This window comes from Carettochelys insculpta, chromosome 16 (assembly GCF_033958435.1).
Source record: "Carettochelys insculpta isolate YL-2023 chromosome 16, ASM3395843v1, whole genome shotgun sequence".
In the NCBI taxonomy this organism is placed as follows: Eukaryota; Metazoa; Chordata; order Testudines; family Carettochelyidae; genus Carettochelys; species Carettochelys insculpta.
This window is the reverse complement of record NC_134152.1, coordinates 22,802,871-22,823,013: the sequence shown is the minus strand read 5'-3', so window position 1 is coordinate 22,823,013 and position 20,143 is coordinate 22,802,871. Positions and strand designations below refer to the sequence as shown.

Genomic DNA, 20,143 nt, shown 5'->3' with positions numbered 1-20,143 from the left:
TACCCGAAGGGGCTCACAATCGAAATAGAGGATGTAACAGTAAGGACTATATTACAGTAGTATGATCAAAGTGGTGATTGGTCATCACAATAAGGTTGTCACGGTCTTAAATTAAAAAGAGAGATTATTTTAATTAATACTCTCAATAGTATAAATTCTGGAAATAATTTCCCCATTAACATCACAGCAGAAATGGATCTTTCAAAGGGATAGTAATGCAGAGAGGCTAGAGCCTTTGTCAATGAGGTAAGGAAGTGCATTCCATGCCTGGGTATAGTGTGGAAGAAAGCACAGAGATGTGTTTATGTAGGAAAATAAACAATGGTTAGGTAAAGCTGATATATTGCTGGTGGAGTGGAGAGCGAGGGGGGCAATTCAAAACAGGAGAGGGCTCTGAAACATTGGACAAGAAGTTTAAATTTAACATGTGGGGGATGGGGAGATAGGACCTAGTGGAGAGGTGAGGACATAACACAATCAGAACAGTGGGCAAAGAAAATTACTTTCACAGCAGCTCTTTGAACAGTTTTAAGAAGAATGATGTGGATGTTAGCGAACAGGCTGCTGAAGTAACCAACATGAGAAGTTTAATAAGTAATAGGAAGAGAAGTCCAGATTATAGAGATGCTCTGGAGAAATAAGCCAGAAGGACTCAGACATAGCTTGGACATGGGGTGAGTGAGAGGAAGGAATCCTGGAAACACCAATGAGATGTTTCCATGTGAAGGACGGAAAAATTAATGAGTTCGTCAATGGTGATGGAGAATGGGTAGGAGGGAAGAGAGAAGATAAAAAATAAAGAGCTCAATGTGGAAGAAATATGCCTGCTGACACACAGACCTCCTCCAGAAAAGTTGCCTTTATTCATTTAATGCAAGTATACATCATCTGTGGCATACACAAATACTCTTACTAAATTTATTTACCAGCAGGTCTTGCATCTGGTTGACATGTTTAACCAGTAAATCATTATCAGGCTCCAAATCAGTTACTGTAATATCATGCCAGGATGGTTGGCTATTCACTGGAATTGTGCCCGATCCCATGCTTACCCTATAAAATATGTCATTTCACAAACTGAGCAGTTGTTTGCATCACTGAGAATGATGTCAGATCATAAAACAGTCCACTTATAAAATTGCTCATCACTACCTATAAGTATTATATATCCTGCTTGACGTAATACAACTGGGAACTTATGCTCCATTTTAAACATACCAACATACATATTCATGGAAAATTGTAGTTTATGCTATTTAAAAGGTATATTTCTTTTCCATTTAAGCATTCCCGCTACGGACTTTGCAACAACATCCTTACCCTATTTTTTCCAAAAACTGATCGTTGTCCAATAACTGAGCCATTTTTCTGGTTTGTGCATCCATTGTGTTTATGATGAAATATTTAACCTTCTTTAACAAGGAAGGACACAACATTAAAGTGTGGAAATCTAGAATAACAAAAATAAAACTTAGATTCAAATGCTTTATACTATATATTACTTTCCTAAGGCAATAAGCCCATGGATCTGAATCAATAGAAACCACATAATTAATTATATTGTGTGTGGTACCTGTGATCAAGAAAATTAAAAAACAAAGCAAATGGAAGTTATTGAATATTATTACATAAAATACACTTGGGACATGATTTTGCTAGAATTTCATTCATCTAGAGTTCCATCCAATAAAATATGTGCCCAAAATTGCTGGGAAGTTGTGTATGTTGGCTCTATCAGTAGAAAGGTAAACTCACCAATATAAGAGCTCTGCAGCTGAGAATCAGATGTAGGAAGAAGTTAGAAAGCTTAGGAAAATCACAGCTCATTGAACCTATCTGACTTCCCATCCCCAAAAGCAACCAAGAGAATTAGTCTTATGCTTAACCTGCCACTTTCATTATCAACAGGGGCATGCATGAAGGTTGAAAACTACTGCCCCAGTGGCAATCTGCTACTCTGATTTCATGTTTCTTAAGTCACACAAGATACTCATTTCTCTTTTCAAATTCCTATTTTTGCTGAGATATTTAAGACAAAAGCAATAATTTGAAGGTACTCTGTTTTGCATAGCAAGATCACACAAGAAAGTTTAGGTTTACACATCTAACTTATTTGTTTAGTCTGTTTCAGCAGTACACTTAATACTGTACTGTACAGACAATTATTTCTTTAGTTCACATTTTCAGAGCATTACTGATCTGGAATTAAATTTTTTCCTTTCTCCTTTGCCATCTAATTTTATCACATAAAAAGCATAAATAATTTCAAAGAAATGTATCAGTCTTCTTAAATGCCTGAATTAAGACACGTCAACTTTAACTACATAATTAATATACATGAAAATAAAATAAACCAGCAGTCATGTAGCACTTTAAAGACTAACAAAATAATTTATTAGGTGATGAGCTTTCATGTGGCAGATCCACTTCCTCAGATCTGAATTAGATTAGAATACAGACTAACAAAGCTACTTACTATTCAACATGCAAGGCACTATATTTAGCCATTTGGAATGAAGATCCATCAATTATATGAAAAAACTCATACAGATCCAGACATTATCTCCAGATTTGAGGAAGTGGGTCTGCCCTAGGAAAACTCATCACCTAATAAATTATTTTGATAATCTTTAAAGTGCTATATGACTGCTGGTCTGTTTTACTAGAATACAGACTAACACAGCTACCTCTCTGTTAGCTGAAACTGAGTACCTTAATTTGACCTTCCCTTGTACACTTGCCCTCACTTAGCACATCTTCAAGTCTGCCATTTAGTCATGGTCCACTGCTGACTCCATATAGATGAGAGTAAGCTAATAAATAATAAATAATAATGATGATGATGATGACGAAGACAAGGGAACCCTGACTGTATGAAGAACGAATGCAATTCTTTAAACATTTTCTGGGTGGCCAGACACTTATACTAAACCCAGACCAGCACACTAGACATATATACTTTGGATTTATCTGGTGGTTGGCTGCTCCCATGCACTTTGCTAACAAACCCAATTGAACTATTAGAAACAACCTGAGTGACTAATATATTTTATCGGACCAACTTCTGTTGGTGAGAAAAATAAGATGACCATATACGTGGCTCTTTTTCAGGTCTAAGAAATGTATTGAGGGTGTCACTGGTAAATGCCAGATGGAGCAGATTGAGTTTCAATCTGAAAATCTGAAGAAGAGGGTCTTACTCGCAAAATCTCATTACCTAATAAATGCATTTGTTAGTCTTTAAAGTACTGCAGGACTGCTTGGGTTTTGTGAAGCTATAAACGAACACAGCTACTCCTCTGAGGATAAAGATTTATGATGTATTACAACAATCTATAACCCAGAGCTGCACAAAGTAGGGGGTGAGCCTTCGGGGGGCGGGGGGCATGAAATTTTGTAAAAGGGGGCCTAGCACAATTGGCTGCTGGGTCTCAGGCTCAGCCATCTCATTAAAAATGATGAAATATGTTACTGTCTTTATGTATGTGCATTCACATTTGTATACCAATTAATAGAGTTTTTACATTCTACAGACTTATCCTCTTACACGCGCCACATATATTCTGTTTTTTCATATGAACATAACCGAAATTTCCCAGGGTTTGGGTTACATTAGACAGGTGAAGGAGGGGGACTTGCTAACTGCAGGCAGGCAAAGCGGGGCCCCACGTAACAAGTTCGCGCACCCCGGCTGTAGCTCACTAGCCACCACCCCCCCCGCAGCTAATTCCCCCCTTTCTCTCCTTCCTGTGACTGGAAGGAGGCGTTAAGGGTCCGCCCACTTCCCCTGGAATGAAACGCCTCAAGCGCTTATGTTAACGAGTCTGTTTCGCTTTGCCGGCAGCTGCGGTCCCAGCCCCGGAGAAGAGCTGGAAAGTCCGTCCTCGCCTCCCACCCACGGACATCAGTCCCATAAAACAGCCCCCTCCCCACCGCCACCGCCTCTCACGAAGGACCCGCTGTCCGACAGCCCTTCGCCGCCTGCCTTCTTACACGTGCTGGTTCCGAGAGAAGGGCCCCGAACCCGGCGGGCTGACAGCCTTAATACCCACGGCAGCTGGCGGGAAAGCGGGGGGGTGGGGACGGTACCGGCTCGGGGAAGCCCGAGAGCCTCTGTGAGGATACGGGAGCGGAGCCCTCAGAGGCAGCGGAAGCGACCCTCGGCGTTTAGTTTCCCCTGGCATCTGCAACCGACCTCCCCACGCGGAACTGGCCGCGGCCGCGTCAGGCCCAGCCGTCTGTTACCGCGTCTCCACAGAAACGGGAGGAACTATTCACGCCCATGGGGGGGGGGGGGTGTCTCCTCATACCGAGCAGTGGTCCCGCCCGCAGGCCCAGCGGGACGGGGCGGACAGCCCAACCCCGCCGGCGGCTCCGCGCGCCCCTCGCAATGACTGCAGCCGGGGCCAGGCCTGTCGTAGACAATTTATTTCTGATAAATTTGCTCGATAACAAAAATACAGGCGGAGACAAGTCGGTTCGTTCGCACAGTCTGTAGGAGGGGGCCGGGCCCGCAGGGCAGGAGCGCAGCTGCCCCAGCCCCTCCCAGCACAGCGACCGCAGCCACCTCTCGCCTTCAGCTTGTCCGTCCTTTGCCGCGTTTGCAGCGGCTCGCCCCGAGGCTCTCTAACAGCAGGACCGCAAGGCGGAGTCGGGGGTTTAATCCGGCAGCTCAGCTTCTCGCTCAAGCCCAGCGGCCCTTCCGGTTAACTGCTGGGGGTTGTGCTTGAGTTAAGGCAGGGCTGTTACCCAATACCCGCAGTGTGGACAAGGTGCTAAACGGCCAGAGGCTCAGCAAGGGAAGTCCAAGGGCGACTGGTTTGCAAATGCTTTCCGAGAAACGCACTGACCCACAGGGGAATGAAACAAGCGTCTAGTGGGTTATTCCTTCCCTCGGCAAGGAGAGTGATACAGGCGCCTTTACAGTTTTTCTTTTTTAAAGTATTTTAAATTTCTGATTAGGACTTGAGGTTAACCCAATAAAACTACAGAATGCATACATAAATTGCATTATGCTGTGACATTAAACCTTCGAGGAGATAATGAAGATTAACCAAGAGTGTGCTTTGACCCATAGTAAAATGTGCTGTCCATCATAATATATAAAAGGGGTGACAGTCTGCAATGTTTACATAAACAACGTGTGGATTACCTTTGGAGAAGATTCATACTGAAACGTTTAATGAGTTGAAAGTCTATAGCTGTTTAGGCATGTTCAACAGGAACTTCCTGTAGTTTAAAAACTAATCCTTGTGCAAATAAGACCTATAAATAGTATTCAGCAGATTTTACAGTGATGCTCTTAGGTATGAAGAAAATGCACACAACTTTAAAACAAAAGTAACATACATATTTGACAAATGATTGCACCATAGAACAGTGTTTTATATACAGTTTACAGGATATGATTTTCTGCTATAAATTAATACTGTACTATAGAGTACTTAGTGACATTACAAAGCAACTATTGACAGCTGTCTCTTTACACTTATAGGGACTTTTTAATGCAAATAGATCCATCTGTTTGTAGACTGAAATGCCCAAATATTAACTAAAACAAGCCTGCTAGCTGAAACTATGCTGTCTTTTAATGGTTTGTAGGATTAAATTAACTCACCAAGTTTCCAGCCAGCCATTCGTTGACTGGATATGCTCCATGATAACACAGGTAATTTTTTTTAATTGGTAATACAAACTTAAATGATTATTACTATTATACAGGATGTCACTAACTGAAATAGGTAAATATGGGGGGAAATTCTTAGCAGCTGAGAAACTCTAACCCCACCCCCATGTCTGTGATCCAGTTAAAAATATTTTATGGAACTATTTACAATAAGACACACAGATAAAAAGCTACTAGCTTATCAAATTAATTAGTGAAATATGATTAACACATTATATCAGGGTTGATAACACTGCAAATTTAGAACCTCCATCCTGCAATTGGATCCATCCTGGTTCTATATATGGAGCTCCCTTGACCTCAGTTAAAGTCTGGATTACTTGTGCAGCTATGACTGCAGGATCAGGACCAAAAGTAGAAGCCAATCAAATCTGAACTAACAGTTCCAGATGAGAATCAGGCTGTATATTCTTACATATAAGAAAAATTTAGAGAGACTTTGATGTGAAAGTTTCCTTTGGCTTGTCAGTGAACTGATTTTTCTACAACCAAGAGAAAGTAATTCAATACATTAATCTGGTAATTTTTCCACATTAACATACTTCTATTGGAACACAATTTAAAGATACTTGTATAAGGTGTCATCTCATTTCTAACACTTTTCTTTCATGATAGCTTTGCCCCCCTCCCAAAATAATTACACATTTCAGAAGCAATATAATCATCACTCCTGCAAAAAAATGCACTGGGTTTCACTTATGCCTTACAAAAGTGTAGGTTTAAGTAAAACAACTTGTTTCATAAATACATTTAAACAATCACTTGCTTGTCAAGAGTTATGCTTGTCAATACTATCCCACAAAAAGATTAAATATTAACTGGGGAATAAGAGCTTGATCCTGCAAGCCAGCTTTCTGGGACATCAAATTTTTGGACTAATCAATACTCACTAAGTCTGATTTTTAAGTCTTTAGCATGGATCCAAGGTTTATGCAGTTCTTGTGTTTAAAGAACATTGATTTTTAGGGGAAAACTTACACTCTCAATTCAGATGATCCTTATGCCCACATTTTTATCATCAACTTTAGTAAACAAGGCATATGGATGTTAAAACAGTTATATTGCTTATTTTTTCATAAAGAAGATGAATTAATACTTGCACATAAAAATAAATTCATCCAACTTTACTACAGAAGAGTGTTTTTATAGGTCGACCTAAACACTGAATGTTATAGGTATTAGAGAAATTCACCTATGATAAATTGCTGTGCTTGAACATGTATAAATAAATTCATTGTTAATGTAACAAACAAAGCAGTAGAAAAGAGACTCCCTGTACAGCAGTTGCTAATAATTTAAATAGTGTCAGTTTCCCAAAATTAGGATTTTTACTTTAAGGTATGATGTGATCTTACCTTCTACCCTCATATACAAATAAATTACCATACAAAGAATTTTAGCTTAACTTAAAATTGCACCTAGAAAGGCATGGGATTGTTTGTACCTATTACAAAAATCTGTTAAAATCAAGGGCTGCTACAAAGAATGAGGTAAACTGAAGACTCTCAGCTATGTGGCCTTCAGAGAAATGGCTTTTTCTATTGAGTTCTAGTTTTGCACACCACAGTGTTCTGCTAGCAAAGCATTCTGATTTATCTTCCAGGAACTGTTTATGTGTATATACACACACAAATATATATAGATTACACACACACACACACACACATATATATACACACATACACAGTATACTGAAAGAATCCTCTTCTCCACCAAAAAGTTTGTGTTTGTCTACAGCTGACGGGGGATGTATGTAATTTTTCTTGTTACATACACTGTAAAGAACATATTTTGATCTATTGGCTTCTTGATGCAGTAATGCAAGATGGATTCATTTTGGTGCCAAAGGCTCTGCCCATAAGAAGGAAGATGTAAAATGCTTATTTCCTAAATTGTGAGGCCAGCCTCACTTCAACTCCTTTACAACCCTCTGGTCTACCACAAGGTTCATAAATACTTTTCCCTCAAATTGTTATAGGTTAAAAACATATACAGTAACATGGGGCAATATGCTTCTCAGTGTAAAGCATTCTTCTTCACTAGTCCCTATCACAGTGCAGACCTGACTGCATTAATATGCTCAGGAGATTAGTCAACGATGTCTGTATTTGGTTATGAGAAAGAGTCTCTCTTTGTTAAAAATCCAAAGTGCATAGTGAGAACAAGTCAAAGCATTCCTCTTTTCATTACGCATTTTGATAGTCTGGTCTAGGCTTTCTCCTGAGAATGCAACTCTGATGTCTTGCTCTCCTGTGAAACAAACTCATGCAGTTCAGATATTCATCAGCCAGGTAAACATACTTTGCCAGCAAATAGAAGTCCCACTATTGTAAAGAAAATGGATAAGACAAACAGTACATATGAGGACCCAACCACTGTGTTGTTGGGCAATTTATACGGTTGACCTCCAACTTCATTGATGTAAAATCCTATTGGAAATATTAGGGCTGCCATGCAGAATAGGATCACTGTAAAACAAACAAAAAAACAAAATCAGAGTTAGCATCTTGTTGGAAGTAAAAATATTTGCCTGTTTGCAGGGCAAATACTGACAAGAGTGAATAAATATCTATGTTTTGTTCTCTACTAACAATGAAAGCACTACAGTTCACCAATGCCTAACTCACAGTAAATGGATCATGTGGACATACCCTGATCTTAACAGATCCCTGCTCTCTGTTCCAAAGGAAGGTGAAAAAATGACAATTTCTGTCAGTATGTGTGGAACAAAATTCATTTCTGACCCCACAACTTATTAATCATTTGAACTATGTTCAGAAGACCAAGAATCACTATTAAAGAAGAAGTTTGGAGGACATATTATCCCACCATTCTTTAATCCAATCATTATGCCTCAGAGCATTTTACAGGTAGTTATTCCCATCACAAGCCAATATAGAAATATTCAAACACTGTACAAACTCACTTTCCATTACTAAAGTGCCTTTTCCCCAAATGTAGTTTCCCTCTCCTATTCTTACAAATGTTTTACAAAATTTGTGGACATGTTTTGCTAAACTAGAAAACAGTTGTTTGCCACTACAGTTTTCTTTAGATTAATTAAAAGAAACCACTTTTCTAAATTCCAGGAAATTTCATTATAGAACAAACAATGCATTCTGTTGAAAGCCAACCTCCTCTGTAAAAGAGGCCAAGTTGAGACTACAAAGATGCAGAGTGCCGAGCAACTGATATTTATTTCACTTGCACAGCTCCATTAATATGCATGTTTGTGTTGCTTATAAACACATATCACTTTGTGCACACACCACTGTCCCCTCCCAGACTATAAAAGCCACTTACTAATTACGCAATAGGTTTCACTCCAGACAATAATGTGGGCTGATATTCCTTGCAATTTTTTTTTAAAACTCTACTCAATCCACTACACAGCAGCTAGTATTGTCTGGCTTTGTGGACATCCTGTATGTTTCTGTAAGTGACTGTAGCATAAATAATCTATTTATTGTTGACCGTGAGAATCTGCAAAATACTCTTGACCAAGGCATACAATGCTGTCCTGACATGGCTCTTCTATGAAACAGCACAATTTTCTTCATGATGAAAAGACCAGATGTTGATTGCTTTGATGCTATATTTAAATTACATAAATAGGTGAAAAATAATAATGGCCAGATATAAAATTTTAACTGGTCGAGTTCTATGAGGCAACTATTAGGGTTTCTTTGCTTCCTGAAATTAACTTTTAAGTTTATTTTAACATAAAGCATAAATCACAATGAATAAATTATAAGAATTTCCAACATCATTGATTCAATAATTAAGCCTACTACATTGGGTGAAAAAAAATGAAAATACAAAACCGGCATTGTGTCCCTACGTAAACTAAACCAAATATCCTTCCCTCCTTTACAAAAAAAAATTCTAAAATCTAGCCACCTCAAAAATCAATTTAACCCCCAATAAATTGTGCCTCTACCTGTGTAAGAGTAATTAATGCATTCTCCTCCATCCACAATCAATTACTTTTCTGCAGAATAGACAAAGTCCTACACCAGGATCCTCTGAGCCATCCCATCCTCAGCTGATGGAAAGAGCAGCGGCTCCATAGAAGCTCTTCTCCTTACTTCACCCACCCATTCTCTGAAAAACACATGGGCTCCCTCCTAAAAAAAGGGGCTATGGCCCCCCTGCTTCCTCAGCCTCCAAAGACAAAACCAGCAGTTCCCTTTTCCACTGAGCCCAGGACTGGGCAAGAACTCTCATCTCTCTAGATAGGCCAATGATGAGTTTGTACAACACCAGGAAAGCTATATTTACATTATACCTGCTATAGTACAATTATGAAGCTTCAGTTTGTTCAGATTTATTGCCCCATTCTTTTAAACATACAAAAGCTAAAATATCCCCACCCTCTGTGAGCCTTGTATATATTCGAGGCAGATATTTTATTGCATCTCTTTAGACCTCAACATCTGTTTGTAGAACTAAGGATGGCAGAGTATATAGCTCATCGCTGGAGGAAAAAAAAATACTGTGTTTTTACAGAACAGCCTTTAAATTCTAGTTTAGGTCAGACATGCAATAACTTCCAACTATTGTCCAAGATGATGTGTGTAACACAATAAGCGAATTTAGCATACTTAGACCAAGACTACAATAGCAGCACTAGCACAATGGTGCTGGTCCACGTCTAGCTGACATACACTAGCACAACAGTTCTCAACCTGTGTGGAATCCTGGGGGTTCAGTGGACTACATCAGTCTAGGTGATCTTGGAAGAAATTGAAAACTGACTCAAAAGAATTAAAATACACTCTCTCTCTCTCTCTCTCTCTCAAAGGCGTCTACACCTTCAAAATTTCCAGAAGGTTCACCCCTTTTTTCAAAATTTCCAATGCTGTCTGCAAATTCAAATAAGACATGAGAGGATGCTTACCCATCCAGTTAATAGCAGGCAGAACTTTATTTCACAATAGGAAGGAAGCAGCTTGGAACCTTATAGATTCTTGCACAAGAAAAAGCAAGAACAAGCTCTTCATTTTTAGCTGTATGTTCTTCTCTAACTAGACGATGGAAGTGATTCTCAGTTATATGTTGTTTGACTAGATCCAATAAACATAACAGCAGATGTTGCTTTTGATATATCCTATTATGGAATTCTGTAGAGCTGGTCGCCATAAAGAGCCCACCAGTTCCAATAAGTCTACTGAGGTGGGCTGTAAGAGATGGAAGCAGACTCCATGATGTCCTTGCTAGGGTTGCCAGTTATATGTCCCTCAGGACACTGCTTCTTCAGGGTGCACCTGAAGAGAGGGAGGCTGGAATGGGAAAGTAGAAGACTTGTAAGGCCAACTCAGAATCAGATGAGAGATCATCCCCCAGAGTCAAGCAATGCCAGTACCAATGGCTAATAGCTCCCAGCAGGAAGAGGGGATCAGATAAATGGACCTGCAGTGAAGGCTGGGTCTTGGCTGGCTAGTGAGGATATGGCGATACCCGTCAGAAGCTCCTTTCAGTATCCTTGATGTAAAACTAGTGATCATGTACTTGAGCGCATGTCACCATTGTATGCGGGACTGGAAAGGCCAAATCCAGAAAACCAGCCAGAACTGGTAGATAGTATCAGTACCAAGCAGACAGGGCCTCGAAAGTGACAGTGCTGGGATGTGAAGTCTCCCAAGATCCAGACTCAGAAGATCTTTTCCCCTTTTCTTATCCTTTTCTGGGACAGGGAAGCTCTTCCTTTTTTTGATGGCTTGGAAAGTTCTGAGCGGTCTCTGTGGTCTTTGTTAAGTATAGCAATGACAGCCAGTGGGGCTCTCTCAGTAAATGATTATGATTTTGACTTTGTGGGTCTCAGGGGATACCACAGCAACAGGAGTTTTAGCTTGTCCTCCCTCAATTTCTTACATCTACTTTTTAATCCTGAGCTGATCTTACATTTGGAGTGTGTATGAGTCTCTAAAGAAGCAAAAACAACTTGAGAGTGTCCATTGCTGCAGGAAAAAGACACAGGGCAGGTCTGAAGCCCAGGATTTGGTTGATACCTGAGGTCTGATTGAAAATAAAGACCTAGATAAGGTAAAGGAGAGAAGGAACATCCCCTCCCCAGAACACAAGTTAAGCTTAATAGTAGAAAAATAAATTCCTAGAAGAAAAAAGTATGCAAGAAGTTGCAAGACAAATACGATGGACACTCAAGAATACATGGGCATGCACACATCCTGAAGTAGAGCACCCATAGGGATGTTATTCAGGGATGCCCCTTAAACTTGTACCATATGCTGTTTTTTCCACAGTACCCAATGTTATTTAGGGCACTGGATGCAGCTGCTGTGGGAATGAATCAACTTAACGTAATGAAGGAGAGTTTTCTGTAGAACCCAACCTCGTGCTGAGAAAGATAGGTGTATAGTATGCTCTAGTGGGCACACACTCTTCTGCATTACCTTTTATCCACCCTCCCACACTTGGCCCTTGTGCCCTGTGCTCTCAAACCTTTTCCTGTCCCAGTCCTGTCTTCCCTTCAGCCCGCAGGTCCAGGTCTTAATTGCAAAGAGTTGTATTACTGCAACTGAAGAATTCCAATAATCTCTTAATTGGATGATGAATAAGCAAGGTTTGAAATAAAACAAATCCTTCTACGTTAGAACACCACCTCAGAGCAGAAAGTTAGGGTGAATGGAGAAGAGAAGGCCATTTAGAGATCTGGGGCAATTAAATTAAAAAAAAAAGGCAGGGGGGATGGTGCTTGGTCCTGCCAAGAGGGCAGGAGACTGGACTCGATGGCTCCTGAGGTCCCTTCCAGCTCCACGAGATGTGTATCTCCATGTGTATCTACATATATCTCTGAATTCTGTCTTCTTACATCACTCTTTTTAAAAAAAAATCTGTCAATCTGCAAGCTTTATAGTAAAAAGACTCTAAACATAAAACCCATTTCAGCTGAAACAAATGGCGACTTAGGTGGATAATATTTTTAAAATTTAAATATTTAGCATCAAAAATGCAACTCACAGAAATCCAAAGGTAACTTCAAATAAATGAACTTGATTTGCCAAAAAGATAACCCTTCACCTTAGAATTTAGAGCCCAACTCATGAACATTTTTGTAATGCCCTAATTTGAGATGGTGTTTTGAGAATAAATGTAACATGATCCCTACCCTGAAGAGCGCACAATCTATATTAAACGTTACGGCCATCAGGAAAGGAAGATGCTCTGCAGTGGGCATGCCTTCTGCTAAAATGTAGCTGTACTGCTTCTTAACAAAAACCAATTATAAACATTTACGGATGTCTTACCTAAACATTGTCTTTCTTGTAACAATGAGAGCCATAGAGCCATGACACTGGGTACTCTGCTCTCTGCAGCCCTGGAGGCAGACTAAACAGATCCACCTCTAAAAAGTCACCAGTCAACACTTCTAAAGCCTAGTAAAAACTAAGTAGGCTGTATCAGTGGGGGAACTTAAGCAGTAAAACTAAACGTCACAATTCCCATGGAGAGCAATCAATTCAATGAATAGTCAACTGAGTGTCAACTAATTATTCAATGTCTCTTTCCAATTAAAAGCCCGTTCAGGGTGGATTGAATTTCTAGGCCTCTTGACCCCAAGAAAGGAAATTTTCAGGTAAGATAAATTTTCCTATTCTTTTTCACAATGAGGTCCACAGATCTAGGACATTGGGATCTTTACAGAAGTGTCCACTCAGTACTGTTAAGTACAGGTAACCCTTTCCTAAAATAAAGTGGAATACCACAGCAAGGAGCACCCACCTACTGTACTGAAGGCGGCATCAGTTGACAACTGGATGTCCATGGTGTAGCATTTGAAGGTGGTGTGACCAGAATACCCAGCTCACTACTTTACAGATGATATTGTATGAGATACATGCTCTACCGGCCCATGAAGCTGCTACAGCACTAAAGGAGTGCGCTCCAATATTCAAAGATGAAGCTAGTCTTCTTGACTTGCATGTTTCTGAGGTGCAATATCTCAGCCATCTGAAAATAGATGCTTTCAGAGGTTTCTTTCTGACCTGAGCTGTGCGGTAAGTATAGACTTTTGAGAGCTCTAAATCAACCGAAAAAAGTTAACAGAAAAATGGAAGAAGAATTCCCTGGACTCAGTGGAATCATTGAGAATCTGAAATGTCAGGCCTAACAAATGTCTATTTGAAGAAATGAGAAGACTTCTGGTTCCACTACAGATGTGGAGGTGAAAATGGTGTTAGCACCAATAGTTAAAACTCTACCAGGCCCTTGAACACACTGAATTAGTCAATTTAGTTCTGGAAGCACAAATTGTATTAAGCTCTCTGAATAACCTCTTTGGCTTAAGAAGCTCTTGTTCAAAAACCAGACAGCTGGGCTCAGACTATCTGAATTCAAATGTAGGATTGGCCCTTGTAATAGCACATCCCTTCTGAATGGAAAGCAGGTGTGGAGCAGGGGTGATCCTTGTACCATGTAAAGGACATTGTAGAACCAAGGCCTCTTTCGTCAGAATGGGGATACCAGAATTATTAGTGCTGCTTTTCTCTTTTGTAGCCTTCTGCTGTGAAGAGAAAAAGGGAGGTAAGGCATCTAAAAATTCTTTGTGGCTATCTGTAACAAAGCCTCTCCTGCCTTGGCTTTGTGATCCCACTAGCAAGAGAACACCACTGCAACATTAAACAAACAGACCTACAGCTGAGCTACTAACATGAGATGAAACGACTGAGTGTAGTTTCCATTCTAGAGGATTGAAGTTTTTCCAGCTAAGCCTGTCAGCCATAACATTCAATTTTGCTTTGGATGTGAAAGTATAGCAAGTTGATTGCAGATCCTCCTTTGCCCACTTCATCAGGAGGTGTGCTGATTTCTGAAGGACTGTTGTCACCATTCCATTTGTCTGTTGAGGTGCAACATGGCTGAGGTATTTTCTGTCAAGGTCATCATATTTGGTAAATTCCGACGTGGGAGCAGAGCTTTGAAACCATACTGGACTGCTGTGAGCTCTCACCAGTTTACACAGTGCTTTCTCTCATTTGGACTAGACCCTTCGGCAGTCCTTGAACCCATTCCTGGGGAGACATCTTCACTGAGGTGCAGATAAGAGACACCTCAGGGATAAGAGAAAGCTCTGTAGCAACCTTATGTGACCATTGGACTTGTAAGAATAACCAGAGATGAAACCGTTGATCCCAAAAGAGTATAAATGACTGTTTCTCTTGAGAAGTTGACTATTTTGATAAGATTTTTCTGCTTCTTGTGTCTTTGCTGCAATAAACAACTTACTCAAAAGATGTATAAGCTATAGCTTTTCTGAGGCATTGGCACACCTCATAACTGTAGATCACCATCATCAGGACACTTTTTGTCAAAGTCTGTTTTCTGAGTGTTGGGCTTTTTATTTTAATAATTGTATTAACTGAGTCTTTAGCTATGGTTTGAAGTACTGCCTTCCTCACGTAAGCAAGGTGAGTTCCCTTTTTGGGTTATGTGTATGCACGGCTACTGAAAACAGCACATGTCCAGAGTGCACGCTGAGTTGCCATGCTGCATTCTGTGAGGGTGAAGGGGGAACCCAGCACTGGTACTGTTCCTGACCCTGAGCTCTGTGAGGGTGATCTGGGAAACCAAGTGCCTAGGATTTCTAAGTGCCTTGATGCTCTCCATGCAAGTGAGCAGAGGAACTAAACGTTAAGGATTAAATGTCCTGCTGCATTCTGCAGATATGTGCCATTTGGGAAAACCTATTTCATTTTATGCCCTGTAGAATGCCTCCTAGAGCAATCCTCTAGTTCAGACTCTTCAGAAAATGAAGTGGAAGGGGGATTGTGTGTTTGAAGTTGGACTGAGTAGAAGGGTCTAAATGTATTTCTTATGGCTACCCTTAATCCTCAACAGAAGGAGAGGGAGGTCTTAGACTGATGGTGTGGATGGGAATGAACATTGTGGTTACCACTTTTGGGTAGCTTTGTCGTCTTGAGAAAGAGGGGTTTTGAGTGAACTGAATTCCAAAGATTTTTTTCTGGGGGCTCATGCTTTGGTCAAGTGAGATTCCTAGACGTGACCTGGAGCTAGGCTGACTTCATCCCATGGGTTCCAGGTTTCAACCCAAGTCATTCAAAGTGCATCCTTGGCCCATCTTCTGCACTGGATTTACCCTGCAGGCAGGGAGTTGCTCTAAGCCACTGCAAGGCTGGGAACCAGATGGAGGAGTTGGGTCTGAGAACCACTTACCAGGTTCTCCTTGATTTGTCTCTGGATCCCTGTCAGCAGCTTTCTGCTGCCGCAGCAATGCAGGAAAGAGACCAGGTAGCTGTTCCATGGTCAAAAGACATGGCTGTCAATGTGGGCTACAGTGGTTGGGTGTAATGTTTCCCTGGCTTTCTGCTACTGTGGTTCAGCCTACACTCACCTCAACTTGCGGGAAGAGGAACAGAGGGAGGAGCTGCCCCTTGCTGATGCCAGGACAAATGCTGTCCCCATCATGTGTTCAGGAACTTTTGCAGATAGGCTGCTACTTTCACAATGCTCACCTACTCAGGCAAGGAGATTGAAGGAAACCTGTCCCCTGCCTGAGCAATTGAGAGATTTGGGTGTTCCCAGAACAGGCAAAGTTCTCTGTGCAGGCACTCAATCAGGGGGAAGGTGGAAGAACACATAATGCCAGGTTTTCTCTCTCGGCCTTCTCGGCCATGCTGCACTACATGTGGGTGGTGCAGGGAACACTGCATCCCCCAGTGACAGAGTAGAAAGGGAACCCTCTCTGCATGTAACAGTGGATCCTGACAGCGTGAGTGTTTAAAGCCATTCCTTCTCCTCCTCTTCCCATATATTTGCTCTGCAGCAGAGGCATGTTCTTCTGCCTGCCAGCAGCTGGCAACGCAAATGAAAAGCGTGAGTTTCTCAGAAGCGAAGTCTCACCTCCACTGACTGACTGGCAGGAGTGGCCTGCTTCAAGCAGTGGTGCTCAACCTTTCCAGACACCTTTCCCCCTTTCAGGAGTCTGATATCAGCCCCAGGTGGCAGGGCTGAGGCTTTGGCTTCAGAATGTATCTTAGCTTTACAGGGCCTCTGCTGGCCACTCCCTACTACAGGGGTTCTCAGGACAAAACTGTATGGTGGCCTCTGAGTGCAGCCACCAATTCTTGTTGGTGGGCACTCACACCTTTTCCCAAGACACTTAATTGCTTTTAGGAAAAACAAATAAATATGCACAAATACACATCCATATCACTTATTTATTGTTAGCTAGCCAGTCTGCTATGAAAAGTGATGTCAAATGTACAAGTGTGATGTTGTTCCCCATTATATTTTTTATGGAAATATGCTTACGAATAGGAGTGATACGACTCACATATGCTTTATGCAAAAATACTTAATGTTTAAAAAGTGAAAATCCGCTGAATGTGTATAGTCTATTTGTGTGCATGCATCATTCCTGGTTTTGAAGTTAGAAATATGAAGTATAAACCTGTGTATTAATTTAGATGTGCTAACTGAAGGCCATTAATAGTGCTCAAGGTGCTTAATGGCCTAGTACTTGGGACAATGATCTGTGAACAGTCGTGCTTTTCCTATAAGCCTGCCAAAACATATGGCCAGCTCACCTGATTTTGGAATCCATTTTGGAGACTGTAATTTGCCACTGGAAGTGTGAAAAGTTTAAACTGAACACAAAAGATTCCTTCCTTAAGCAACAAGAATACAAATCAAACAAAGGGGCCAGACACCAGGACAGTGCAGTTTACCATCAAAGAAGTCTGTGGTAACCACCTGGAGCTGAATATTAAGAAGGATCAGGAGCAAATTGGAAGGCTACTCAGCTTGTGAGAAAACATGATTAGAACTACCATCAGGGTAAGAAGTTGCATGTAACAAGTTTGACTTGTAGATTTAGCTTGGATGTTTTATTTTCCTTTTAATTTACTCAGACCTGTCAGATACTGTTTGCATACACTTAAATCCTACATTTATACTTAACAAAATCACTTTTCTTTATTAATAAACCCAGTCTAAATAATTGTTTCCTGGGGAAACTACAGGTATACATTGATAAAGGGGGCAAGCAAGTTATAAGTTTGCTCTGTATAAACTCCATACAGGGTAAGACAAAGTTATCTTGGGTTCTTGTTCCAGTGGGGCTGTGCACTGTGTCAAGTCTCTGACTGATCCTTCCCACAGCTGAGCTGATCTCAGTGCCTGTGCTGCTCTGCTGTGGGCTTTGACTCCAACTCTGCATCATTGCTGTAGGAGATTGGATGGTCTGACTCAGCAGGACTGGATGATGAGCTCAGTGCTATCTCAGCACATCAAGAGACAGTCTCAAGGTGATTTCTGTGACTGAACCATCACAATAAGTATCACTTTTCACAGCAGACTTACTCAGGCCTGGCAAGTCTACAGACAACTCAAGCCCTAGATGGGGAATGAAGAGACAGCTGAGGCTGGTGAGTTGTTGAGGGGATGTTGGCTGGGGAGGCAGCATGGGGCTGGAGCCTGAAGCCCCACGGCCAGGGCACAGGACCCAAAACCAGGAGGCTGGAGTCTAAAGCTCCACAGCCAATGCCTCCCTTACAATTTTCCCCTGAGCTAAATCCCAAAGCCTGAGCCCCATCACCCATGCAAAGCTGGGGAATTCATCTCCAACATTTTCCTGAAAATGTTTTCAGAAGGCAGCTAGGCCCAGCTGGAAGCCCCTGCAACCAAAGTCAAGGCAGTGCACCCAGGAGTAACCAGGGAGCAGGAGGGGATATTGTTTTAACCCCTTTCCCCTATAAACACCCAGAAGGCTGTGGTCACAAGAAGAATCCCTGGTAGCTGCATTTGAGAAATGCTGCCCTAATGCCAATCCTGCATTTGCTTCCTCCCCTAAATCCAACCCACCACCAACAGGTCAAGAAACACGAACATGGTATATAGAGCAGCAGAAACAAGTCACCGTCTATATGAAATTTTAGTTTGTGCTGACTTTGCTAGTGCTTTTTATGTCACCTATTGTAAAAGGAGGCAAATATTTAGATGAGCTGATGTGCCTTCTGGAAGACCACAGCATAGCCCCAGACCTTTCTGTACCCAATGTGCATAGGGACCTTGTTACAAAAAAGGCCAAACAACTCTCGTGAGAATTCTAACAAGAACAGAGGTAGCATCAACCCTGCATCAGGTGTTCATAGGAGGACACTTCAGCAGGGCTGGTTTTCAGAGTCATAATGCAATCCAGGTCTACCAATACCCCCCAGCGTGGGGGAAAGTAAAATCTTCAATCACTGCATTATTCCAGCCAGCCAGCCAGCAAGTACCAGCCACACTAGCCAAATTAGAGTTCACATGACTCAGGAATAGCTTAGCCTTCCCCACCCCTGCACACCCATTTCTTTGGGCAGCTTTGTGACATTCCCCAGGGGAAGAGGGGCTGGAGGCTACCATGATCCGGAGATGCACTTCTTTCTTCCTCTACCCTGGGGCTGCAGCAGGTGATCAGCACTGTGACTATAAAGCCAGGATCCCAAAGATCTTCCCTTGATTCTCAGCCACTTCTGGATACCAAACCCTTGATTTTAAAGAAGAGGATTATTTCCACAAAGCAGGCATTTAAAAGGAAAAGCATTCTGTCTGATTAGGGCAGAGTTTTATGACTGTCTCTGGCAACAAATCCCACCCAGATTTGTTTTAAAAACAAAACAAAATTTCTACCAGTTCATCCTTCAGACAGGCTTACTTTGCAGCTGAAGTCACTTACTTCCAGTGAATGCTATCCAGCGGGCATATTTAGTAGCTTCTCTTCGCCAGTGGGAAGCCACCAGCAACCCACATGTGACAGTCAGTGAAATGATTCCCATAATGATGAAAAATAATGTGGTGACCCACTCAGGAGGCAGCCGTGGAGGAATACAGGTCCTGTCACGTCCATGGATGGTTTGACACTGTCGCACAAGGCCAACTGTGAGTGCACCTGAAAATACAGAGGGGTAAGTCTTTGCAGAATTTATTTTTCCAAAGTAATGTTGTGACATGTCCCCATCTTCCCCATTGAGGGCTCAGGGTCATATAAAGATTCAGTCTCGTGAAAAAGGGTGGATGTGGCTCTCCTATGGGTTCTGTCAATGTCATTCATCATCAAATGGAGTGGTAATGACTGGGAGGGGAGACAGGGTCACTGCTCTACCCCTTTGCTGATTTCTAGTGTCAGGGTAGATCTGTCTAATGTCCTCTCGCCACGTAAGGACAGGGGAAAATGAGCCTCCTCCAAATTGACTGCAATAAGGCACTGTGCATGTGTCTATATCATAGCTAGAAGTTGTCTTCTGAAGGCTGCACTTGAGAATATCCTTTCAGATGTCCTTCGTGCAAGAGATCTAGGTCTGTTCTTTTAACAGTTAAACAGGCAAGTTATTAAATCAGGGGTGGGCAAAAATATAGCCTGCAGGCCACATCTGACCCACCACGCCTTTTAATCCAGCTCACCCCTATGGCAGGAAGCAGTGCTCTTCAAAGAAG

The 20,143-nt window shown here is 41.6% G+C and overlaps 2 protein-coding genes across 4 annotated transcripts in view; both read right to left on the bottom strand.

The window, feature by feature from the left end:
• VWA3A (von Willebrand factor A domain containing 3A) overlaps positions 1-1,048 on the bottom strand; it is a 62,535-nt gene extending 61,487 nt beyond the window's left edge. Inside the window, exon 1 of the mRNA XM_075010499.1 lies at positions 927-1,048. Within this exon, the coding sequence (XP_074866600.1) occupies positions 927-1,046 (120 nt within the window). The 5' untranslated portion in view covers positions 1,047-1,048. The remainder of the gene's footprint in view (positions 1-926) is intronic.
• A 3,363-nt stretch (positions 1,049-4,411) lies between these two features.
• Positions 4,412-20,143, bottom strand: part of MOSMO (modulator of smoothened) — a 51,604-nt gene continuing 35,872 nt past the window's right edge. Inside the window, exons 2-4 of one of the 3 annotated variants that reach the window (XM_075010532.1) lie at positions 19,386-19,598; positions 19,070-19,196; positions 7,988-8,154 (exon numbers count right to left, since the gene is read on the bottom strand). In XM_075010532.1, coding sequence (XP_074866633.1) covers positions 8,100-8,154; positions 19,070-19,196; positions 19,386-19,598 — 395 coding nt within the window. In that variant the 3' untranslated portion in view covers positions 7,988-8,099. Of the gene's footprint in view, positions 8,155-17,049; positions 18,062-19,069; positions 19,197-19,385; positions 19,599-20,143 lie in introns of those variants that run through there. The other 2 variants (XM_075010534.1, XM_075010531.1) reach the window with 2 other exon arrangements.